The sequence below is a fragment of the Calypte anna genome, chromosome 11 (genome assembly GCF_003957555.1).
Source record: "Calypte anna isolate BGI_N300 chromosome 11, bCalAnn1_v1.p, whole genome shotgun sequence".
In the NCBI taxonomy this organism is placed as follows: domain Eukaryota; kingdom Metazoa; phylum Chordata; class Aves; order Apodiformes; family Trochilidae; genus Calypte; species Calypte anna.
The window spans coordinates 17,725,553-17,749,271 of NC_044257.1; the positions used below are offsets into that span (position 1 = coordinate 17,725,553).

The 23,719-nt window shown below is 54.0% G+C and overlaps 2 protein-coding genes across 4 annotated transcripts; one reads left to right on the forward strand and one right to left on the reverse strand.

Moving 5' to 3' along the window:
• Nucleotides 1-6,538: 6,538 nt before the first annotated feature.
• On the reverse strand, nucleotides 6,539-11,894 carry LOC103526389. 2 transcript variants are annotated; one of them, XM_030457776.1, is made up of 5 exons: nucleotides 11,814-11,894; nucleotides 10,654-10,733; nucleotides 8,407-8,574; nucleotides 7,680-7,811; nucleotides 6,539-6,817 (listed from the first exon to the last, which is right to left on the reverse strand). In XM_030457776.1, the coding sequence occupies exons 2-5, from the start codon at nucleotides 10,730-10,732 to the stop codon at nucleotides 6,681-6,683; spliced, it is 516 nt and encodes a 171-aa protein (XP_030313636.1). In that variant the 5' UTR covers nucleotide 10,733; nucleotides 11,814-11,894; the 3' UTR covers nucleotides 6,539-6,680. The 2 variants fall into 2 exon arrangements, with proteins under 2 accessions (XP_030313636.1, XP_030313635.1); XM_030457775.1 differs by having other exon boundaries at nucleotides 11,785-11,866.
• On the forward strand, nucleotides 11,876-19,812 carry EMC8 (ER membrane protein complex subunit 8). Of its 2 annotated transcripts, XM_008491447.2 has the most exons (5): nucleotides 11,916-12,245; nucleotides 14,305-14,381; nucleotides 18,078-18,147; nucleotides 19,163-19,257; nucleotides 19,502-19,812. In XM_008491447.2, the coding sequence occupies exons 1-5, from the start codon at nucleotides 12,036-12,038 to the stop codon at nucleotides 19,659-19,661; spliced, it is 612 nt and encodes a 203-aa protein (XP_008489669.1). In that variant the 5' UTR covers nucleotides 11,916-12,035; the 3' UTR covers nucleotides 19,662-19,812. The 2 variants fall into 2 exon arrangements, with proteins under 2 accessions (XP_030313634.1, XP_008489669.1); XM_030457774.1 differs by lacking the exons at nucleotides 19,163-19,257; nucleotides 19,502-19,812 and adding an exon at nucleotides 18,461-18,581 and having other exon boundaries at nucleotides 11,876-12,245.
• Nucleotides 19,813-23,719: the final 3,907 nt, after the last annotated feature.

A 23,719-nucleotide genomic window follows, 5' to 3' on the forward strand; every position in this document is an offset into this window, starting at 1 on the left:
AAAGGAAAAAGGAAGGGAAAGGAAAGGAATAGGAAAAGGAAAGGAAAAAGGAAAAGGGAAAGGAAAAAGCAGAAAGGAAAGGAAAAAGGAAAGGAGAAAGGAAAGGAGAAAGGAAAGCTGCAGGAAAATCTCCTCCTGCCCTGAAGGAATATCCCTAGGAGGTTTTCCAGGATGTTTCCTGCTTCCCAGGACATCAGGATGGGAGCAGGGGATGGCTCCAGCCCCAGCAGCTCCAGGAGCAGCTCCATGGCAGGAGCTGTCCTGAGCCTCTGGCTCACCCCTCGGTCACCCAAACCCCCCCAGATCCCTGCAGGGAGAAGGTGCTGGTGGGGAAGGGAGCAGGGAGGAGGTGTCCATGGGGCAGGCTCTGGGGGCTCATCCCTCTTGCTCCTCACTTTCCAGGATGCTGGGAGCTGCTGCAGATCCCTCTGGAAGCTGCTGAGCATCTCCAGGCCAAGGCAGGTCCTGGGCACAGGTTTGCAGGACCCACTGCCCATCCCTGCTGCTCCCACCAAGCCCTGGGGGGAGTTTTTGAGGCAGAAAACCTGGTTCTGGGTAACTTGGGCTAGGCCAGTGCTGGACTTCCTCTGCCTCCACGTGATGGGGTGGGTGGGTGGTTGCCTCCACATGCTGGGCTGAGAAGTCACCCCACAACCTTCCTGATTTCTCAGAAGCCAAGGAACCAACTCCTGCAGAGTTACCTCCCCCTAAAACCCCCCAACCAGGTCTTCACCCTGCTCTGGATCAAGGGGTTGGAGGGGATGCTGCTCTTCACCCTGCCCTGGAAGGACCAGGAACCTCCTGAGAACCCAGCCAAGGACATGTCCAGAACTTGCTGAGGGTTCTGCAGCCCAAGGAGAGGAGATGAGATGGAGGAGACATTGATCATACAGAAAATCCTGAGCCACTCAGGCCTGGCAGGAGAAATCCCCACTCCTTGGGGGGCTGGAGATGTTTCTCCTCCTTCAGCACAGCCCAGCACCCTTTGGAGGGCATTTCCCTGCCTAAAAACTTGTCCTGGGGGATTTCTCCAATCATCCCCAAGACCCCCACGTGTCCAAGCTCTCCAGATCCCAGTTCTTTGGCTGCATCCCAGCAGGGATACACCTTGCATGCAAGGATAGGATGCTTTTCCTTCCCCCCTTCCCTCCATCCCATCATCTTCCCAACTCATCCCAGAGGAAGGAGGAGACCAGTTCAGCCACCCCATCCATCCATCCATCCATCCATCCATCCATCCATCCATCCATCCATCCTACAGGGTTTTGGGGTTTTATTCCCCCCCAGAATTCCTCCCAGAAGGAATTTCTCCCCATGTTTCTCCCAAGGGGGGGGTGGAAGCTGAGAACCACCCAGCTCCTGAGTCACCACCATCTCCTCTGCAGGACACAAAGTTCACCAGGATTGTGAAATCCACGGCAGAAACTGAGGAGCAGGAAAGGGTTCTGTGACTGACTCTGCCAGGCTTGGCCTTCCACTGAGCTTGGCTTTCCTTTTCCCTTTCTCCTGAATGGCAAGAAACGAGGGAAGAGAAAAAGTAACAAAAAAAACCCCCACTAAACCCTCTTCTTGTGAAGGGTTTTTTTTCTAAAGCTTCTCCTTCTGCTCACAGGAGGATGAGGCAGCAGAATCTGCTGCTTCCCAAGCAGGTTGGGAAGGCAACACCTCTGTTCTGTGGAGTTTGGATCCTGTGTAGGGTTTGGGTTAGGAGAAAAAAAAAATCCCTGGGGTTGGGTTGGTTTCTGGCTGCTCAAAGGGATCCACCACGGGTCCTGCAGCCCTGGAGCTCAGCACGGGGAACTTGGGGCTCCTTCCAGCCCCTTCACCTCAAGAATGTCTTGAAAGAACTTTGTATGGAGGCAAAAAAACCCCTTACAGTAATCTGAACATGACTTAATTTTATTGTTTTATTTCTCTTTCCAAGCTGGGTAGAGCAACACAAGACTTGGTCTTCCTAATGCTCTGGTTTTCCACCCTGCTCAGTAAAACAACCCTGAAATCAGGTGGGGAATGGGATTCAGCTCCCATGCTGCCAGCTCTGAAGCCCTACAAATCCTCCTTCCCACCTGAGGATGAAGCCCAGCTCCTGGCAAGCTCAGCAGCCATACAAAGTCCTCTCCACCCTCATCCTGACAACAGGAGCTTTTCCTGACCCATAGATCCCACCACCTGATGCTGGGAGGCAAGAGGGTGGCCAAAGGGACTTCCAGGTTTTGACTGGATGAATCCCAAGCTGAGCTACAGAGATTGATCATCTCCTGCCAGATGAAAATGGTTGGAGCAATTCAGACCCCTCTGAAAAACACAAAATCCCCCATTTCTCTCTTCTCCCTCATCCCTTTGGTGAAGGGAAAGCCAAACCCTACTGTTGGGTGCCATCACCCTGCTCCTCACCACCAGGGACAACCCTACCATCCCTCCCACCCTGGATGCCCAGGGAAGAGGTGGTTATCCCATCCCTGGCAGGGTTGAAGTCCAGGTTGGATGGGGCTTGGAGCATCCTGGGCTGGTGAGAGGTGTCCCTGCAGGGAATTGGGAACTGGGATGAGATGATCTTTAATGCTTGGGGCTGGTTGGGAAGCACCAGGAGCTCCAGCATCAGCTGGGGTGCTGGGTGAGGATAATCTGGTTCCACCCTCCCAAAATTCCAGGTTGGATGGGGCTCTGAGCCAGCTGGGCTGGTGGGAAGTGTCCCTCTCCATGGTGGGGGTTGGAACTGGATGAGCTTTGTTTAAGGTCCCTTCCAACCCATCCCATCCCATGATCCCATGAAATTCAGCCATGTCACCAAGCCAGGAAGATGCAGAGGGGCTGAGGGAAGATGCTCCATCCCCTCCAGATACCCCGGGGGGGGTGGAAAATAATAATGAGATGGGATCCTTCCCAACGGAGCCTTGAGGAGGGGAGGGGACACAGGGGACTCCAGGGGGTGACACTTCTGGTTGCCCCCAGGGGGGACGTCAGAGCAGAACCACAAACTCGATGCCCCCATCCACTACAACATCCCTGAGCTGCAGACCCCCAGTCGCCTGGCTGCACCCCCCCCCCAGAATGGCACCAGCTCCGAGGGGCTGCTGCCCCCCCGGGGGATGCCCCCCCTGCCCCGGGACTCAGCCTCCGAGGAGGAGGAAGAGGAGGAGGAAGAGGAAGAGGGGGAAGAAGAGGAGGACTACCCCAGGCCCAAGTGGAAAAAAATAATGAGAGAGGATCCTTCCCAACGGAGCCTTGAGGAGGGGAGGGGACACAGGGGTGTGGGGACTCCAGGGGGGGACACTTGATCTTTAAGGTCCCTTCCCACCCAAACCATTCCATGATGGCAAAGCCAACAGTGGCCAGAGCCCCCCTGTACCCCCTGACCCCATCCCAGTTGGGCAGCTGGCATCCCAGTGCCTTCCCCATCCCCCCGGGGCCTGGTGTGGGAGCTGTGCTGGGCTTTGTGGTTCCCAGCCCGGGGCTGGGATGGGCACATGGCTCAGCCCCCACCCCTTCCCTGTGCCTTCCCACTTCCCTTTTCTGCCAGCTCAGCCCTTTGCTCCTTCTTGGAAGCTCAGGCAATGAGCTGGCAGTGTCCCCAGAGCCACCAGTGTCCCCAGCTCCTGCCCCTTCTCCAGCCACCACTCTGCACCCTCCTTCCTTCTCTGCCCCCTTCTCATCCCTCAATCCCTCAGCTGGGGTTGGGTTCTCCTGGGGCATCCTGACCATTGGATTGGAGTCAATCCCTTCATCCTCTGCCACATCCCAAGATTTGGGAGCTGGCAGTGGACCTGAAACCAGAACCAGCTGAGTGGTGTGGCCCAAACACAGAACCTCAGGTGGGTTTGGGTTGGAGGCTCAAGCAGTGCCATGGGCAGGGACACTCAGGGGGATCCCAGCCCCATCCCACCTGGATTCCAACAGGGATGGGGCAGCCACAGCTTCCCTGGGAAACCTGGGATGGGGGCTCAGCACCCTCACCACAAAGAATTCCCTCCTAGTATCTCAATCTCCCCTCTTCCAGTTTAAATCCATTCCTTCATCCCATCCCTCCAGGCCCTTCTCCCAAATACCTCCCCAGCTTTCCTGGAGCACTGGAAGCTGCTCCAAGGTCTCCCTAGAACCTTCTCCAGGCTGAACACCCCCAACTCTCCCAGCCCCATCCCACCTGGATTCCAACAGGGATGGGGCAGCCACAGCTTCCTTGGGAAACCTGGGATGGGGGCTCAGCACCCTCACCCTAAAGAATTCCCTCCTGACGTCTCATCTCAATCTCCCCTCTTCCAGTTTAAATCCATTCCTTCATCCCACCCCTCCAAAGTCCCTCCCCACTTTTCCTGGATCCCTTCAGGCACTGGAAGCTGCTCCAAGGTCTCCCTGGAACCTTCTCTTCTCCAGGCTGAACACCCCCAACTCTCCCAGCCCCATCCCACCTGGATTCCAACAGGGATGGGGCAGCCACAGCTTCCCTGGGAAACCTGGGATGGGGGCTCAGCACCTTCCTGCTGTTCCCCCTCATCCCATCCCTCCAGTCCCTTCTCCAAAGTCCCAGGAAAACCAGGGTGACCCCAAACCCCTCTGTGCTGATGGAGGAGTGGGGGGGGGGGGGGATTCTGGGGGTGCCGGGGTCACCTCGCTGTCCCGGCCGGGATTGGATCGGTGCCGGGCCCGGTGCCGGTGCCTCCATCCGCGGGGCTGCGCTGCCCTCTCGTGGTTCTCCCCGGGGCAGCACCCGCGGGGCAGACCCAACCCCGTGAGCTCCCGAAATAACCCCATCCTGACCCCGAATAACCCTACTCTGACCCCAAAATAACCCCATCTTTACCCAAAATAACCCCACCCCGACCCCAAAATAACCCGACCCCAAATAACCCCATCCTGACCCCAAATAACCCCACTCTGACCCCAAAATAACCCCATCCCGACCCCAAAAAACCCCACTCTGACCCCAAATAACCTCACCCCAAAATAACCTGACCCCAAATAACCCGACCCCAAAATAAGCCCACTCTGACCCCAAATAACCCGACCCCAAAATGACCCCATCCTGACCCCAAAATAACCCCATCCTGACTCAAAATAACCCCACCCCAAAATAACCCCACCCTGACCCCAGAATAACCTCATCCTGGCCCCAAATAACCCCACTCTGACCCCAAATAACCTCACCCCAAAATAACCCAACCCTGACCCCAAATAACCCCACTCTGATCCCAAAATAACCCCACCCTGACCCCAAATAACTCCATCCCAACCCAAAATAAAATAACCCAACCCCAAAATAACCCCACCCTGACCCCTAATAGCCCCACCCTGACCCCAAAATAACCTGACCCCAAAATAAGCCCATCCTGACCCCAAAATAACCCCACCCTGACCCCAAATAACTCCATCCCAACCCAAAATAACCCCACATTGACCCCAAAATAACCCCACTGCAACCCCAAATAACCCGACCCCAAACTGACCCCATCCTGACCCCAAATAAGCCCATCCTGACCCCAAAATAACCCCACCCTGACCCCAAATAACCCCATGCTGCTCACCCCCTACTCCAAACCAAGAGAACTGGTGTGTACTGGTGTGTACTGGTGTGATCTCTATGGGGTGCCTGAGGTCCCTCTGGGGCACTTCAGGTCCCCTGGGGTCTCTGTAGGGTTCCTTCGGGGTACCCCTGGGGCCCTACAGAGGGGCTTGGGGGCCCCAGGGGGCATCCAGGGGACTGTGGGGTCCCGAGGTCCCCATGGGGCATCCTGGGGTTCCTCTGAGGGTCCCAGGGAGTATCCTGGGGGATCCTACAGAGGATCTTGAAGGCCTTTTGGGGTATCTTGGCACCCTTTAATGGGTCCTGGGGGCCTCTAGGGCATCCTGGGGTCTCCAGGAGGTTAATGAGGGCCCCTTGTAGGGTTTCTAGGGGTTAATGAGGACCTAAAGGGTGTCCTGGGGTCTCCAGGGGGTTAATCAGGGCCTATAGGGTCTCCAGGGGGTCAATGAGGGCCCAAAGGGTGTCCTGGGGTCTTTTAGGGGTCAGTGAGGGCCTGTAGGGTTTCTAGGGGGTTAATGAGGGCCTGTAGGGTGTCCTGGGGTCTTCAAGGGGTTAATGAGGGCTTGTAGGATCTCCAGGGGGTTAATGAGGATCTGTAGGGTCTTCAGGGGTCTCCAGAGGGTCAATGAGGGCCTGTAGGGTCTCCAGGGGGTCAGTGAGGGTCTGTAGGGTGTCCTGGGGTCTTCAAGGGGTTAATGAGAGCCTGTAGGGTCTCCAGGGGGTCAATGAGAGCCTGTAGGGCCTCCAGGGGTCTCCATGGGGTCAATGAGGGCCTGTAGGGTCTCCAGGGGGTCAATGAGGGTCTTCAGGGTCTCAAGGGGGTCAATGAGGGTCTTCAGGGTCTCAAGGGGGTAAATGAGGGCCTGTAGGGTCTCCACGGTGTCTCCAGGGGGTCAGTGAGGGCCTGTAGGGTTTCTAGGGGCTTAATGAGGGCCTGTAGGGTGTCCTGGGGTCTCCAGGGGGTCAGTGAGGGTCTGTAGGGTGCCCTGTGTCCCTTGGGATCCCACTCTCAGGAGGCACTGGAGTTGCCCAAGAGCTTTATTGGCAGCTGGAGAAGTGGTTCCAGGAGCAGGGAGGTGAGGGGGGGGCAGAGGGAATCAGTTCCCCCAGGAGCAGAGCAGGGACCAACCCCCCTCTCCTTCCCTTTTCCCCTGAGCTGCTCTCACTTCTTCCACTCCTTCTTCTCAAAATCCCACTGGGAAGAGATTCCCTCCACGGGATTGATCCTCATGTCCAGCATCCTCTGGGTCTGAGCTGAGATCCACTCCTCAGAGAAGGTGTGAGGGATGGGGCCATACACTGGGGGGAAAAGAGAGGAAAAAAACCCCAAAAAATCCCATTGGAAACCTCCCCAAAATCCCAAAAACCCCAAAGCTCCTGTGGCAGCCACGAGGGGAAGTTTCTGGGGGGGATTCACTGCTCTGCTCCCCCCCAAATCCTCCCCTTCCCTTTCCCCCTGGAAGCCCCCACTCCAGTGCCAAGAACTCCCTCATTTCCCTGTTAATTTTAATTAATTTTGCCTCTTAATTGAGGCCTCCTGAGGGCCCTGGAAAAAAAATCCCATTGGAAACCTCCCTGAGGTCCCAAAAACCCCAAAGCTCCTCTGGCAGCCAAGAGGGGAAGATTTGGGGGGGATTCACTGCTCTGCTCCCCCCCAAATCCTTCCCTTCCCTTTCCCTCTGGAAGCCCCCACTCCAGTGCCAAGAACTCCCTCATTTCCCTGTTAATTTTAATTAATTTTTCCTCTTAATTGAGGCCTCCTGAGGGCCCTGGAAGAAAAATCCCATTGGAAATCCCAAAGCTCCTGTGGGAACCAAGAGGGGAAGTTTTTAGGGGGGATTCACTGCTCTGTTTCCCCCCAAATACTTCCCTTCCCTTCCTTTCCTTTCCCCCTGGAAGCCTCCACTCCAGTGCCAAGAACTCCCTCATTTCCCTGTTAATTTTAATTAACTTTTCCTCTTAATTGAGGCCCCCTGAGGGGGAAGTTTTTAGGGGGGATTCACTGCTCTGCTCCCCCCAAATCCTCCCCTTCCCTTCCCTTTCCCTTCCTTCCCTTTCCCCCTGGAAGCCCCCACTCCAATGCCAAGAACTCCCTCATTTCCCTGTTAATTTTAATTAACTTTTCCTCTTAATTGGGGCCTCCTGAGGGCCCTGGACTCACTGAAATGTTTCTGCCAGATGAGGATGACCCCGGTGACCCCCAGGAAGAAGAGGACTCCCCCCAGGATTGTTTTCCACTCATTTGTCCCTTTCTTCATCTCTGCATAACTCTCGTTGAACTTGATCCTGTACACTGCCAAAAAAAACAACAAAAAAAGCAGGATTTCACCCCAAAATCCCAACTTTTCACCCACCCAACCATTCCTTGGTTTTTTCCTCCCATTCCCAGCCTGGGGTTCCCCAGGATGAGGAGATGGAAAAGGGACTAAAAAGAGGGAAGGGTTTTTTTTCCTGCTTTCCCTCTGCTCCTCAGCCCAGTTCTGCAGCTGGGGAGTTAATTAGGGGTTGGGTTAATTAAATTTGCAGCTTTAATGAGCTGAGCTTTGGTGAGGAGCAGGGAAAAAGCAGAGGGTTCCACTGGGATGCCTGCAGGGTAAGGAATTGGGGGTGGTTTGTTGAGGGAAGCAAGAAATCCAGGGAATTGGGAGTGGTTTGCTGGGAAGAGGGAGGAAAAATCCAGGTTTTTCCTGGAAAAAATTCCTGGAATTTGACCCCAGCACAAAGCCCAAGGGAGGTGCTGGGAACCCAACCCCCCCAAGTTCCTTCCCTGAGTTGGGAAGGAGCAAGGAGATGAATTGATTGATTTTATTTTTATTTTGAAGTCTAAATCTGTGAATAATTGGGGTGTGGGGGGGCTGGGAGGGGCCACAAAGCCCCCCAGTACCTACATTCCACCTTCTCATCCACAGAGAGAGCAGTCCAGGAGGCTTTCTCCTTCTCCTTCAGGGCTTTCTGCTGAGCAGAGAGGTCCCTGACAAAGGCCACCTCAGGCAGGGGGACATCCCTCCTGTCCACGTAGGCAGGGAGGCTGAAATCCTCAGCTTTGACCACTCCAGCTGCAGGGGGAGAGAAGAAACAGCCCTGGAACCTTCCTGGAACATTCCTGAAACATCCTTGAAGCATCCCTGGAACCTTTCTGGAACCTTCCTGGGACCTTCCTGAAATATCCCGAAACCTCCCTGGAACATCCCTAAAACTCTCCTGGAACTTCCCTGGAGCAGCCCTGGAACCTCCCTAAAACATCCCTGGGACAGCCCTGAAATATCCCTGGAACCTCCCTGGAACATCCCTGAAGCATTCCTAGAACCTTCCTGAAACCTTCCTGAAACATCCCTGGAACCTTTCTGGAACATCCCTGAAATCTTCCTGGAATGTCCCTAAAACAGCCCTGGAACAGCCTTGGAACTTCCCTGAGATCTTCCCTGGAACCTTCCTGAAATATTCCTGAAACCTTCCTGAAACCTCCCTGAAACCTCCCTGGAACCTCCCTGGAACCTCCCTGAGATCTTCCCTGGAACCTTCCTGAAATATTCCTGAAACCTTCCTGAAATATCCCTGGGACAGGCGTGGAACCTCCCTAAAACAGCCCTGGAACTTCACTGAAATCTTCCCTGGAACCTCCCTAAAACATCCCTGGGACAGCCGTGGAACCTCCCTGGAACTCCCCTGGAGCATCCCTAAAACAGCCCTGGGACCTTCTTGAAATATCCCTGGAACCTCCCTGGGACAGCCCTGAAATCTTCCCTGGAACCTCTCTAAAACATCCCTGGAACATCCCTAAAACTTCCCTGGAACTTCCCTAAAACTTCCCTGGAACTTCCCTAGGACATCCCTGGAGCATCCCTGAAACCTTCCTGAAATATCCCTGGAACTTCCCTGGAACCTCCCTAAAACTCCCCTGAAACCTTCCTGAAATATCCCTGGAACCTCCCTGGAACAGCCCCGGAACTTCCCTGAAATCTTCTCTGAAATCTTCCCTGGAACCTTCCTGAAATATCCCTGGGTCATCCCTGGAACCTTCCTGAAACCTTCCTGAAACATCCCTGGAACAGCCCTGGGACCTCCCTGGAACCTCCCTAAAACAGCCCTGGAACTTCTCTGAAATCTTCCTTGGAACCTCCCTAAAACACCCCTGGAACCTCCCTAAAAACCTTCCTGAAATATCCCTGGGACCTTCCTGAACTATTCCTAAAACCTTCCTGAAATATCCCTAGGACCTCCCTAAAACAGCCCTGGGACAGACCTGGAACCTTCCTGAAATATCCCTGAAACCTCCCTGGGACAGCCCTGAAATCTTCCCTGGAACCTCTCTAAAACATCCCTGGAACTTCCCTAGGACATCCTTGGAGCAGCCCTGGAACCTCCCTAAACCAGCCCTGGAACCTCCCTAAACCAGCCCTGGAACCTCCCTGAAATATCCCTGGGACATCCCTGGAACCTTCCTGAAATATCCCTGGGACATCCCTAAAACTTCCCTGGGACCTTCCTGAAATATCCCTGAAACCTCCCTGGAACAGCCCTGAAATCTTCCCTGGAACATCCCTAGGATATCCCTGGAACCTCCCTAAACCAGCTCTAAACCAGCCCTGGAACATCCCTGAAATATCCCTAGAACCTCCCTGGGACATCCCTGGAACTCCCCAGGGACAGCCCTGGAACTTCCCTGGGACCTCCCCTGGAACAGCCCTAGGACCTCCCTAAAAAGTCCCTAAAACATCCCTGGAACCTTCCTAAAATCTTCCCTGGAACCTCCCTGGAACCTCCCTGGCTGTTTCCAGCTCCCTTCCTGGTGCCCAAATCCAAGAGCTGGGGGGGAAAAGTGAGGAACAGGAAAAAATGCAGGGAAGGGGAAGAGTTCCAGGTGAGGAAGAGGGAAAACAAGGGAATGGGGGTGGGAGCTGTTCTGCCAGGGTGAGAATCACCCAGCAAAGGGATCCCCCCCAGCAACAGCTCCTGAATTCCTTCATCAATGCCTCAGCCACCCCTGTTCCCAGCTGTCCTTACCAGCACTCCAAACCTTTTCCCTCCCCCAGAGCCCAGCTGCAGCTTTTTGCCTTCTCCTTCCTCCCCCTCCTGCTTTTATCAACAAAAAAAAAAACCCCAAAAAAAAACCCCAGGAAGTTTTCCCCCCCTACCATGTCCGTGGGCTCTCAGGCAGAGGGAGGTGGACAGGGATCTCTTCCCCACGAGGCTGAACACCCTGGAAGCCAACATCCTGCCAGGCCAGAGCCACGGGAGGAAAACCCAGAGGAGAAAACAGGGAAAAGGTGGGAAAGGGGGAAAAAGGGGGGATAAAGAGGGAGGAAAAGGGGAATAAGAGGGAAAAAGGGGGGGGGGAAAAAGGGGGGGGAAAAAGGGGGGGGATAAAGGGGGGGGATAAAGGGGGGGGATAAAGGGGGGGGGTAAAGGGGGGGGAGATGAAGGGGGGGGGGAGATGAAGGGGGGGGGGAGATGAAGGGGGGGGGGGAGATGAAGGGGGGGGGGAGATGAAGGGGGGGGATAAAGGGGGGGAAAAAGGGGGGATAAAGGGGGGAAAAGGAGGATAAAGGGGGGAAAAGGAGGATAAAGGGGGGAAAAGGAGGATAAAGGGGGGAAAAGGGGGGGATAAAGGAGGGGATAAAGGGGGGGATAAAGGGGGGAATAAGGGGGGAATAAGGGGGGAATAAGGGGGGGAATAAGGGGGGGAATAAGGGGGGGATAAGGGGGGGGGGAAAGGGGGGGGAAAGGGGGGGGAAAGGGGGGGGAAAGGGGGGGGGAAAGGGGGGGGGAAAGAGGGGGGAAAAAGGGGGGAAAAAGGGGGAAAGGGGGGATAAAGGGGGGATAAAGGGGGGAAAGGTGACCCAGCCGCGACCCTTATCGCCTTCCCCTCCCTCCTCCCCAGCCAGGAATCCCTCCAGCGCTCACCGCTGCCGCCCCGCCCCAGGGCAGGCACCCAACTAACGGGTCCCTCGCGTTACCTCAGCTTCATTCCCTCGCATGAAGGCCCAAACCACACCCAAACTTTCGCTTAAACCCCGAGGGAATCGCGGAGCCCGCGGTCTCCCCTCACCCGGGGGGCTCCGAGCTGAGCAGCCCCCCCTTTCCCGCCCTTTTCCCCTCACGGAGTCACCTCAGGCCCCGCACCCCCCCCCCCCCCCTGCCCCGCACTCCTTCACAGGGAGGCAACCAGCGGGCACAACGCTTCCCCTCCCCACACCCCCCGCTCCTCAGAGCCTCCCCCCAGGGGTGCTGCCGGCGGCGGGGAGGTTTTCCCGGTCTCCCAGAACCTTTTCTCCGGCCTCCCAACCCCGACGACCTGGCGACCGTCCTCTACCCGGGCTGCCACCGGAAGGAGCCGCCCACCGGAAGCGAGGGGACAGATGGGAGGTCCGGAGCAGCGAGACGCGCCGCGGGGGTTGATGGGATACTGGAGGACCGTCGCCCCGTTGTTCCTCCATTACCTCAGGCGGCGGCTGAGGGGAGGGAGCGGCGGGGCCGGGGGTTCCCGGGGCTTCCCGGGGGTTTTGTTCCCGTCAGGATGAAGCTGACCACTCAAGCTTATTGCAAGATGGTGCTGCACGGTGCAAAGTACCCGCACTGCGCTGTGAATGGGCTGCTGGTGGCCGAGAGGCCTGCGGGACCCCCCAGGAGGGAGCAGCCCGGGCCCTCCGCGCTCTTCGTGGATTGCATCCCCCTCTTCCACGGCACCCTGGCCCTGGCACCCATGCTGGAGGTGGCTCTGACACTGGTAAGGACCTAAAGCTGCGAGCCCAGGGGGTCTGGGCTGGGGGGAGAGGAGCTGGGGGAGATCTGAGAGGGGAATCACAGGGTTGGAGGAGATGTTGAAGATTATCAAGGTCTTACCCCCCCTGCCTTGGGTAGGGACACTTCCTACCAGCTCAGGTTGCTCCAAGCCCCATCCATCCTGGCCCTAAAACCTTCCAGGGATGGAAGGAAGAGATAATTAATATGGGGATTTAAATAACCTACAATGGCAACAAGGAGTGCACCGTGCTCACTGGGTGTCACTCCATGGGGCCTGGCAGGGAGGGGGTCAGAGGGAAGGAGGTGGAGGAGAGGAAGGGGAGGTGCAGGGATTTGTCCTCCTGCCCAGCACTCTGACCTTGCCTGCAGCTGCCATCAAGGAATCATGGAAGTTTCAGGGTTGGAAAGGACCTTTAAGCTCATCCAGGTCCAACCCCCCTCCATGGGCAGGGACACCTCCCATTATTGCTCAGAGCCCCATCCAACCTGGCCCTAAAACCTTCCAGGGATGGATGGGGCTTCCACCACCTCTCTGGGCAACCTGTGCCAGGGTCTCAGCACCCTCCTGGGGAAGAACTTCTTCCTAATTTCCAACCTGCATCTCCCCTCTTCTAGTTTGAATCCCTTCCCCCTCATCCTATCCCTACCTGACAGCCTCAAAACTCCCTCCCCAGCTTTCCTGGGGGCCTTCAGAGACTTCAGATCCTTCAAAGACTTCAGATCCTTCAGATATTCCAGATCCTTCAGCCCCTGGAAGGCCACAATGAGGTCTCCTGGGAGCCTTCTCCCCTCCAGCCTGAATCACCCCAACTCTCTCAGTCTCTCCCCACCCTCTGATCATCCTCCTGGCCCTTCTCTGGACTCATCCCAGCACCCCCATGTTTTGCAGGGGAGGTGCAGCAGCTCTGGGGGGGGTTGGAGTGGAAACCCCCCCCCTCCCCAAAGCCTCTGTGCTGTGGGGCTTTTGCTGGGGAAGCAGCAGGAAAGGGAGAGATTCCTTTCTCTGTCAGTGCCCAGAAACTGCTCTTGGATTCCTTGGTTATCCCTGAGTTATCCTCAGGGAGAAGGGGATTATTCCAAGAGCTTTTCCCAAGCTTCACAGCAGCATCAAAAAAAAAAACCCCAAAAACTGAACTATAGGGTTGGAAAAGCAGCAAATCCATGGGGGACATTCCCTGCCCTCCTTTGTCACCAGGGCCAGGAGGGTGCCAGGACCTTTGGGTCCCTTCCCTCTGGTGGGAGAAGCCCCAAACGGGACGGGGAGGGAGCAAAATGTGCTGGGGTTTTTTCTTGCTCCCCTCCTCTCTTTCCCTGTTACTGCTGACTTGGTAGCCTCACTTTTAAGGAAAAACATCTATATTTATATATTTTTTTTCCCCTAGCAGGAGGACTCTGGACCCAGCATAAAGCAGGGAGAGAAAACTGCATTAAAAAAACCCCCAAAAGCACCAAAACTACAGAACTTTTTGTCCCCTGTAAATCAAAACTTGTGGCAATTGGATGAAAAATAAAAAAAAAACCGTGGCAGATGTTGCAGCTTTCCCATCCAGATGTTCAAGGGGGAGGAACTGCCTTGGTATTTCTGCCCAAAATCCTTTCAGCCAGCCCTTGAGGAGGGATTTTGGGGGAAGGATTTAGTGTGGATGGGGAGGTTTGTAAAGGGGGAGGAGAAAGGGGGGGATCCCCCCAGCCTGGTGGCTCCGTTGCAGGTGAATCCTCAAACCATTTGCTTCCCAAAAAGTCTCTTGGTAATAAAGTGGCAAAAAAAACAAAAAAAAAAAAAAGCCAAAAACAGTAAACTGAGTCTCTTGCTGCCTTTGGGTTTTTATTTTGGGTTTTATTTGGGTTCCCTGGTACCCCCCACAACCCCTGGTGGACTTTAAATATTCAAAGAAGCCAAATAATGCTTTATGGGGGACATTTTATTTACAGGACAGACATAACATTTCCTTAGCTTCTCCGGGGTTGTTTGGGTTGGGTTTTTTTTCCTGTTTTAGGGTTTTTTTCCCCCTCCCCTGACCTGTTCCAGTTGTTTTTCCCAGATTGATTCCTGGTGCAAGGAGAACAGCTACGTGATTGCTGGGTATTACCAAGCCAACGAACGCCTCAAGGATGCCAGGTCTGTTGGGTTTTTCTGGGTTTTTTCCTTCTTTTTGCTTGTTTTCTGCTCTTCTTCAGACAGATCAACCCCACCCACCCCCTTCCTGCTGCCTGACCCCACTCCTCTGCTTCCCCTCCTTTGCTCAGGAACATCAGAGGGTTTTTTTCTTGCAGTTGGTTTTTAAACCAAATCTTTAATTATCATAGAATCATAGAATCATAGAATCACAGAATCCTTGGGGTTGGAAGGGACCTCGAAAGATCATCTAGTCCAACCCCCCCTGCCAGAGCAGGGCCACCTAGAGCACCTCACATAGGAACGTGTCCAGGGGGGTTTTGAATGTCTCCAGTGAAGGAGACTCCACGACCCCCCTGGGCAGCCTGTTCCAGGGCTCTGTCACCCTTACAGGAAAAAAATTGTTCTGGATATTCAACTTGAACCTCCTGTGCTCCAATTTACACCCATTACCCCTTGTCCTATCACTGGTCACCACTGAGAAAAGCCTAACTCCATCTCCCTGACACTCACCCCTTACATATTTGAAAACATTGATGAGGTCACCCCTCAGTCTCCTTTTCTCCAAACTAAAGAGACCCAGCTCCCTCAGCCTTTCCTCATAAGGGAGATGTTCCACTCCCTTCATCATCTTAGTAGCTCTGGGCTGGATTCTTTCAAGCACTTCCCTGTCCTTCTTGAACTGAGGGGCCCAGAACTGGACACAATACTCCAGGTGCGGCCTCACCAATGCAGAATAGAGGGGGAGGAGAACCTCTCTTGACCTACTAACCACACCCTTTCTAATGCACCCCAGGATGCCATTGGCCTTCTTGGCCACAAGGGCACATTGCTGGCTCATGGTCATCCTGGAGCAGGTCCAAAGGAGGGCAACCAGGCTGGTGAAGGGACTCGAGCACAGGCCCTATGAGGAGAGGCTGAGAGAGCTGGGGCTGTTCAGCCTGAAGAAGAGGAGGCTCAGGGGAGACCTCATTGCTGTCTACAACTACCTGAAAGGAGGCTGTAGCGAGGTGGGAACTGGACTCTTTTCACAGACGACCTTCAACAAGACAAGAGGACACAGTCTTAAGTTGTGCCAGGGGAGGTTTAGGTTAGATATTAGAAAGAATTTCTTCACGGAGAGGGTGATCAGGCTATGGAATGGACTGCCCGGTGAGGTGGTAGATTCTCCTTCCCTGGAGACATTTAAAAACAGACTGGATGTGGCACTCAGTGCCATGGTCTAGCAACTGCTCCGGTGGGTCAAGGGTTGGACTAGATGATCTCTGAGGTCCCTTCCAACCCAGCTAATTCTATGATTCTATGATTCTCTTGTCTACCAGGACCCCCAGGTCTCTTTCACCTACACTGCTCTCTCTCCAGCAGGTCAGCCCCCAACCTATACTGGGACATCGTGTTGTTCTTCCCCAAATGCAAAACTCTACACTTCCCCTTGTTGAATTTCATCATGTTTCTCTCTGCCCAACTCTCCAGCCTGTCCAAGTCTCTCTGAATGGCAGCACAGCCTTCTGGTGTGTCAGCCACTCCTCCCAGCTTAGTGTCATCAGCAAACTTGCTGAGGGTACACTCTATACCCTCATCCAAGTTGTTGATGAAGATATTGAACAACACCGGTCCCAGCACCGACCCCTGAGGGACTCCACTAGTCACACACCTCCAACCAGATTCTGCCCCATTGACTACAACTCTCTGACTCCTTCCTTTCAACCAGTTCCTGATCCACCTCACTACCTGATCACCAAACCCATACTTGATCAACTTATCTACAAGGATGCTGTGAGAGATGGTGTCAAATTATTTCCTGCAGCCACCAAAATCTCCTGGTGCAGGGTGGGGGTTTTTTGTCAGCTGGGATGGAAACCTCTTGGAAAATCTTTCCTCATTCCTGCTAAACATCCTCAGTGCCTCTGGAGTTTTGTGGAGTGTTTCCTGAGGGGGTGAAGGGACACTGAGACTGGGAAATGGTGGCAGGCAGGCCCAGGTAGCACTTCCCACTCATTTTCCCCTGGGTTAGGCATTTTTTTTCCCTGCTGTCTAACTCAAATTACCCAAAATTACTCAAATTACCCAATAAGCAAGGAGGAGTCTCCCCCTGGAGCCATGAGGTAATTTCAGATATATATATTTATATATCAAATATTTTTCCCCACTTGACAAGTGCAGCATCAGGACCAACCAGAGTACATTGCTCTTAAAATAAATTTAAAATAAATAGAAATAAATAGAAATTCTTTGTTTAAAGCATTATGCTGTCTCCCAGTTATTTTTATATATATCCCTCAGTCCCAAGCATGGTTTTTAATTAATAACTGCTGACCCCTGGGGTCATTGCAGATGAGCAAATTACAGTTTGCCTGTTGTGTTTGGGATCTGAAAGAATATCACAGGCCTGGCTGTGTTCTTAAACTCCACTTTTTTTTTCCTGAAGATCACCTGGAATGGTCACTTTTGAGGAAGGGTCTCCTTGGAAAGCTGGAGGGGGGGATTTTGGTGGAGAACCTGAGGAGCTGGTGAGGAACAAGCTCAATGGCTCCTGAACCACCAGTTCCTAACAGAGAAAACCTGTTTATAAGAGTCAGTTTTCATAGAATCAGAATGGGCTGGGTTGGAAGGGACCTCAGAGATCATCAAGTCCAACCCTTGATCCACTCCCCCCGTGGTTCCCAGCCCATGGCACTCAGTGCCACATCCAGGCTCTTTGGAAAGATCTCCAGACACGGAGAATCCACTACTTCCCTGGGCAGCCCATTCCAATGCCTGATCACCCTCTCCAGAAAGAAATTCTTTCTCATCTCCAACCTAAACCTCCCCTGGCACAACTTGAGACCCTGCCCTCTTGTCTTGCTGAGAGTTGCCTGGGAAAAGAGCCCAACCCCCCCCTGGCTCCAACCTCCTTTCAGGGAGTTGCAGAGAGTGATGAGGTCTCCCCTGAGCCTCCTCTTCTCCAGCCTCAACACCCCCAGCTCCCTCAGCCCTTCCTCACAGGAATTCTGCTGGATCCCTTCACAGCCTCCTTGCTCTTCTCTGGACCTGCTCCAGCACCTCAATCTCCTTCCTGAGCTGAGGGGCCCAGAACTGGACACAGGACTCAAGCTGTGGCCTCACCAGGGCTGAGCACAGGGGCAGAATCCCTTCCCTGGACCTGCTGGCCACGCTGTTCCTGATCCAGCCCAGGATGCCATTGGCCTTCTTGGCCACCTGGGCACACTGCTGGCTCATGTTCAGCTTCCTGGCAATCCAGACTCCCAGCTCCCTTTCTGCCACTCTGTGCCCAGCCTGGAGCTCCCCATGGGGTTGTTGTGTTGAACCTCATCCCATTGGGATCAGCCCAACTCTCCAGTCTGTCCAGGTCCCTCTGCAGAGCCCTCCTGCCTTCCAGTTGATCCACACCTCCCGATCTTCTCCTTGCTGAGGTGTCCCCTGAGTACCACAAGTGTCAGGAAACACATTCAGAGAGGGATAAATGAGTTCCCCCTAAAATTCCAGCTGCATTTTGCCTTTCCACCCCCCTGGCAGAGCAGGGTAGAGCAAGGGTGGGTGTGCTGGAGGGGGGGAGCTGGGTTTTTCCTTGGCTTCCTGACTCCCATCCCGTGTCACACCAGCTGCCTGGCTCCTGGCAGCCTCTCAGGGTGTTTCCTGCTGAGTTCAGCCAGGCTCTCACCCTTCACCCCACCCAATCCCTTCTCCCTTCTCTTCCAGCCCCAACCAAGTGGCAGAGAAAGTGGCTTCCAGGATTGCAGAGGGCTTCAACGACACAGCCCTCATCATGGTGAGTTCCTGCCCTCCTCCTCTCCTCTTCTGGGGGGTTAAAAGTCAGGCACAGGGTGTTGGGTCTGCCCCTGAAATGCTCTTCTCTGGATGCTTGAAAGGAAAAAGGAATTTTTTTCCTTTTTTCCTCCCATCACTTGGGGATGAGATGCAGTGACTTGGAGCTGCTCCTTAAGAAGTCAGCAGGGGCTGTGGTGAGCTCCCTGCCAGCTGAGAGGCAGAGGGGGCTTTCTCTGCTTGCAGAGCCTGAGCACAGCCCACGTGTTCCTGGCTTCACACCCCCTCTGGGACTCAAACTCCTCTCTGCTTTGCAGCAAATGGTTCCTCACCCCCTTGCTGCACTGACAGGGGCAATTTCAAGGTGTCAGCTCAGCTCCTTTGGAGGCACAGAGTGGAGGAGTTAAGTCTCGGGTGCCCTGGTGGTAAAAAAAAAATGGCTTTTTTTTTTAATTAATTTCCTCTCGTTCCTTGGGGCCTTGGGAGGAGGGGGAGGAGGAGAAGGAGGAGGAGGAGGAGAAGGAGGAGGAGGAGGAGGAGAAGGAGGAGGAGAAGGAGGAGAAGGAGAAGGAGAAGAAGGAGAAGGAGAAGGAGAAGAAGGAGAAGGAGAAGGAGAAGGAGAAGGAGAAGGAGAAGGAGAAGGAGAAGGAGAAGGAGAAGGAGAAGGAGAAGGAGAAGGAGAAGGAGAAGGAGAAGGAGAAGGAGAAGGAGAAGGAGAAGGAGAAGGAGAAGGAGAAGGAGAAGGAGAAGGAGAAGGAGAAGGAGAAGGAGGAGGAGGAAAGGAGGAGGAGGAGGAGGAGGAGGAGGAGGAAGGAGAAGGAAAGGAGGAGGAGGAGAAGGAGGGGGAGGAGAAGGAAAAGGAGGAGGAGGAAAAGGAAAAGGAGGAGGAGGAGGAGAAGGAGAAGGAAGAGAAGACTGAGAAGGAGAAGAAGGAGGAGGAGGAAAGGAGGAGGAGGAGGAAGAAAGGAGGAGGAGAAGGAGAAGGAGGAGGAGGAAGCTGAGGCAGGGTTTTTCTGCAGGTTGACAACACCAGGTTCACCATGGAGTGCACTGAGCCAGCCATTCACGTCTATGAGCTCCAGGAGAACAAGTGGAGGTGCAAGGACCCTCACGTGTGAGTCAGCTCCAGACTTCCCTCATCTTTATTTCGGGCAAAACTTTGGGGCTGGGGGACACTGAGAGCAGTGTCAAACTTTTTAAAAGTGTTTATTTTGAGGGAGAAGAGCTGGGGGGGTGACCACATTTGCAGAGAACTTCCCTCCTTTTCCAGAGTGGAGGGAGGGGGTGAAGCTTTTCTTTGCTGATTGCTGTTTCTTCCTGTTTTTGTTTTTTGTTTTGTTTTTTTCTTTACATCCTAGTGATTTCTGTGAGGATTGGACTGAAGCCCAGAGGATTGCTGCATCTCTCTTGGACAGCAAGTCCTACGAGACACTGGTGGATTTTGATAATCACCTGGATGACATCAGGAATGACTGGACCAACCCAGAGATCAACAAAGCTGTTCTCCACCTCTGTTAGAGGAGCTGCTCCTGACTTAACTTGTACAGGCATTCCCACTCTACTGAAGAGAGAAAAAAAAAAAAAAGGCTATTTTTGAATGTAAATAGAATAATATTCAGTACCTTTTGTGGAAACCTGACTGATTAAACAAGGAGTGGCATGTCCCAGAGCAGGGTGAGGGCTCCACGAGCTGCTGAATCCTTTCTGGGAGATCCTTTGGAAGAGCTACAAACAGTTCCAGCCTCAGGGAGGCTTTCCCAGTTGTCAGCAACATTCCTTCAAGACCAGATCTCCTTCTGCTTGGCCCTGCTGCTCCTGTTCCATAGTTCTGGTTAAGCTTTTCTGATCTTTCAGGTTGCTTTTTAATGGTTTGTGGAAATACCTTTTGGGGGGGGAAAAAAAAATAATGAGTCTTGTTCCCAGAGGAGAGAAATAAGACAAAAAATGTAAATGTTAACAGTTTCTTTTGGCCTGGTTTGGGAATGTCAGTGTGTCAGCAGAGTGAAAAGTGAGGGGATGATGTCCCATCCCCTCTTGTGCAGTGGTTTATCAGGTGCTGTGGTGGTTCCTGCTCTCTGTCAGCACCAAACCCCAGCTGGCTGTGTTAAACCCAAGCTCAGCAGAGGGGTGTTCACCTCCTGACTTGTAAAAAGGAAAACCTGAAGTGCACCACAGAGCTGGAATGGCAGAAAACAGTTCTGAGCACCCAAAATCAGTGAGAGAACTCAATTTCAGTGTCTGCTGGGGTTTTATAACCAGTTTTTGGTTCAAGCAGTGTCCTTGGCTCCCTCCAAGCTGGAAGCAGGCAGCCTGAGTGTGCCAAATGAAGGAGCCTGGGTACAGGTTTCAGCTTCTGGCTTTCTGATGAGAATTTGTTTCTAAGAATTAAGTTTTCCAGGCAGTGAAGTTCCCTGTCTGTTCTTGTCAAGTCTTACTGCCCCAATCCTCCCTGTTGTTAAACATAACCTCAGCCTCCCTGGATTTCATAGAATCATAGAATAGGTTGGGTTGGAAGGGACCTCAGAGATCATCGAGTCCAACCCTTGATCAGCTACCGCCACAGTCACTAGACCATGGCACTGAGTGCCATATCGAGTCTCTTTTTAAATGTCTCCAGGGACGAAGAGTCCACCACCTCCCCAGGCAGCCCGTTCCAATGTCTGATCACCCTTTCCGTGAAAAAATTCTTTCTAATATCCAATCTTAACTTCCCCCAGCACAATTTGAGACCCTGCCCTCTTGTCTTACTGAGAGTTGCCTGGGAAAAGAGCCCAACCCCCCCCTGGCTCCAACCTCCTTTCAGGGAGTTGTAGAGAGCAATGAGGTCTCCCCTGAGCCTCCTCTTCCTCAGGCTGAACAGCCCCAGCTCCCTCAGCCTCTCCTCATAGGATCTGTGTTCGAGTCCCTTCACCAGCTTGGTTGCCCTCCTTTGGACCTGTTCCAGGACCTCTACATCCTTCTTGAACTGAGGGGCCCAAAACTGAACACAGTACTCAAGGTGTGGCCTTACCAGGGCTGAGTACAGGGGCAGAATCACCTCCTTGGACCTGCTGGTGACGCTGTTTCTGATACATGCCAGGATGCCATTGGCCTTCTTGGCCACCTGGGCACACTGCTGGCTCCTGTTCAGCTTCCTGTCAATCCAGACTCCCAGGTCCCTTTCTGCCTGGCTGCTCTCCTCTCTCCTCTCTTCCTCCTCTTCCTATCCAAAAATGGTTTTCCAAGGAAGATCCTCACTCCAAGGTCCTGATTTTAAAGCTTGGGGGCTGAGTTGCTCTCTTGGGCTTCCACCAGTTTTCCTCCTGCTCTTAGGGAGGGATGGGCAAAGGCTTCAAATCCCATTAGGAAGCAGGAAATGGAAGCAGAAGCTCCAGGCAGGTCCTGCTGTGGACAGAAGGCTTTGGCACTGAGTTTTAAGCTCAGTGTGAGCCTTACAGGAATCCTGGCAATCCAGACTCCCAGGTCCCTTTCTGCCACTCTGTGCCCAGCCTGGAGCTCCCCATGGGGTTGTTGTGGCCAAAGTGCAGGACCCAGCACTTGGAATGTTGAACCTCATCCCGTTGGGATCAGCCCAAAACGTGCAGATCCCAGCCTGGCTCTGCCCAGCATCACCCCAGGAGGTGACTTTTTCCCTGCCCCCAAGATTTTCTCCTCCCTCCCTCCCAGCAGCAGAGGTGACATGAGGGGTGCAGGAAGCAAACCCCAGCTCTCTGCTCCTTGGCTGCTGGCCTGATTGCTGCACTCTGCTGCTATTTGTGACCCTGCTGGAGATGCTGGGGTGGGGAGGGGAAGGAGGAGGCTGCTGCTAATGGAGGAGGCTGGGAGCAGCTTGGAATTGTGGTTGGCTGCAGCTTGGGAAGTGATCTGAAGGGAAAATGCTCCCGAAGTGCTCCTTGGGTTTTCCTTTGGGTAGCCCAGCCTGGTTGCTGGGGTTTGGAGTCAGCTGAGCCACACCACACTTTTTCTTCCTTCCCACCCTCCTCACACCCTTATTCCCAACATCCCAACATCCCAACACCTCCTCCTGCTCTGCCCAATCCTGGTTCTGCTTCGCCACAGCCATTTCTCTGCCCTGACCAAGATGCTGAGGGCTTCATCGATTTGGTTGGTTTGTTTCTTGGCTGCTTGTTGGGGTTTTTAAACATTTTTTTTTCCCCCAGCCCTCTCATCCCAAAGCACACCCAGGCTGCTTGTTTCCCTCTGCTTTCACAGCCCTCTCCTCCTCCTGGAAGTTCCTGATCCAACGGGACCTTTCCCACTCAACCCAGGAGCTTTGCAAAATCCATCAGAGGAGGGATGAGGGAAGCAGGGAAGGCTGCTCTTAAATATCCCCAGAGGGTGAACTGGGAGTAACTGGTGACTCCTTGAGTGCTTCCAGGCAGCCGTGGCAGCACTTTAGTTGGATGCAAGCAGGATCCGTGCCAGGGATGTCCCACGCAGCATCAGCCCCACAGGGGCCACAAGAAACCATTCAGCCCTTCCTAGAAATGCTCTCTGGGGCTTAAAGAATGGACCTAATTGAAAAAAAAAATTAAATATATAATAATAATACATCGAGGTTGCAGCAGGGGATAAAAGGGAAAGCTGGGCCCAGATTAACCCAGAGCTCAGCGAGCTGAGACACGCGGCCAGGTCCTGAAGCCAATTCCCAGCAGAATCCCAGAATCCATGCCCGGCAGGGAGGAGGTTTGCTCTGGATGCAGGTCTGGTGGTGGCAGAGCCCCGGCAGGCTCCTCTTTTGTGCTCAGGTACGTGCTTGTTTCCCTCTTTGCCTCCCACCCACCCCTCTCCACAGCAGCTCCTGGCTCGCTCCTCGGGGCTCCTGCCACGTCCCACTTGGATTTATTTTTTTTTTAATTTTTTTTTTTTGCTTTCTGGGGGTGTTTTGCTGCCTGCAAACAGTTCCTGCCGGGGGCTGGGGCTGATGGGGCTGCCAAGAGCTTGTGCTCGGGGAATGCTGGAGCTGCTCCAGTTTCCCCACAGCCTGCAAATTCAGCTGCTTCCTCCTGACATCCCGCTGCCTTCCCACGCCTGGCATCCCCGCCGGCTACCTCTCTCCTGCCCTGGCTGCCTCCGAGCTTCTCCCTCCTCCAGGAGGGGTTTGGGTTGGGTTTCTTGGGAGGTTTTTTTTTTCCACCCCTTTGCAGCACTTTGTTGTCACAAGTCCCTCACAAGTCCTGGCCCTGCAGCCCCTTTCCGAGGTGATTTCTGAGCCAGGCTGGGACCTTTCCCGAGGCAGAGGGGATGTGGAGCAGAAGGAGCAGAAGTGACCCGGTTGCTCCCTTAGCACAGAGCCAGGGTGACGTGTCACCTGCCTCTCAGCAGGCTCTGGGACACCCTGACCCAGAAAGCTGCTTCCCTCCCTCCCTCCTTTCTGAGTGGGGCCCAGCTGGGGCTTGCAGGAGCAGCTCTGCTCCACCGAAGTTTGCTTTGTGGGCAGTGCTGGCAAAACACATCCCTCCCTCCTTCTCTTTGTGGTTCTTTCAGCCATCACCTCGCCCTGCCCTCCCTCTTCCAGTGAACTCACATCTCTGCCCTCCCTCCTCCAGTGGAATCACATCTCTGCCCTCCTTCTT

Bases quoted from the DNA above. Each gene is read 5' to 3' on its own strand.
- LOC103526389 (XM_030457776.1), bottom strand. From the start codon at position 10,732: ATGTTGGCTTCCAGGGTGTTCAGCCTCGTGGGGAAGAGATCCCTGTCC. The intron at 8,575-10,653 runs GTAGGGGGGGAA...CTCCCCCTGCAG, and splicing joins CCTGAGAGCCCACGGACATG to CTGGAGTGGTCAAAGCTGAG. The intron at 6,818-7,679 runs GTGAGTCCAGGG...TTTTCCCCCCAG, and splicing joins CATCTGGCAGAAACATTTCA to TGTATGGCCCCATCCCTCAC.
- EMC8 (XM_008491447.2), top strand. From the start codon at position 12,036: ATGAAGCTGACCACTCAAGCTTATTGCAAGATGGTGCTGCACGGTGCA. The intron at 18,148-19,162 runs GTGAGTTCCTGC...GTTTTTCTGCAG, and splicing joins ACGACACAGCCCTCATCATG to GTTGACAACACCAGGTTCAC. The intron at 19,258-19,501 runs GTGAGTCAGCTC...TTTACATCCTAG, and splicing joins AGGTGCAAGGACCCTCACGT to TGATTTCTGTGAGGATTGGA.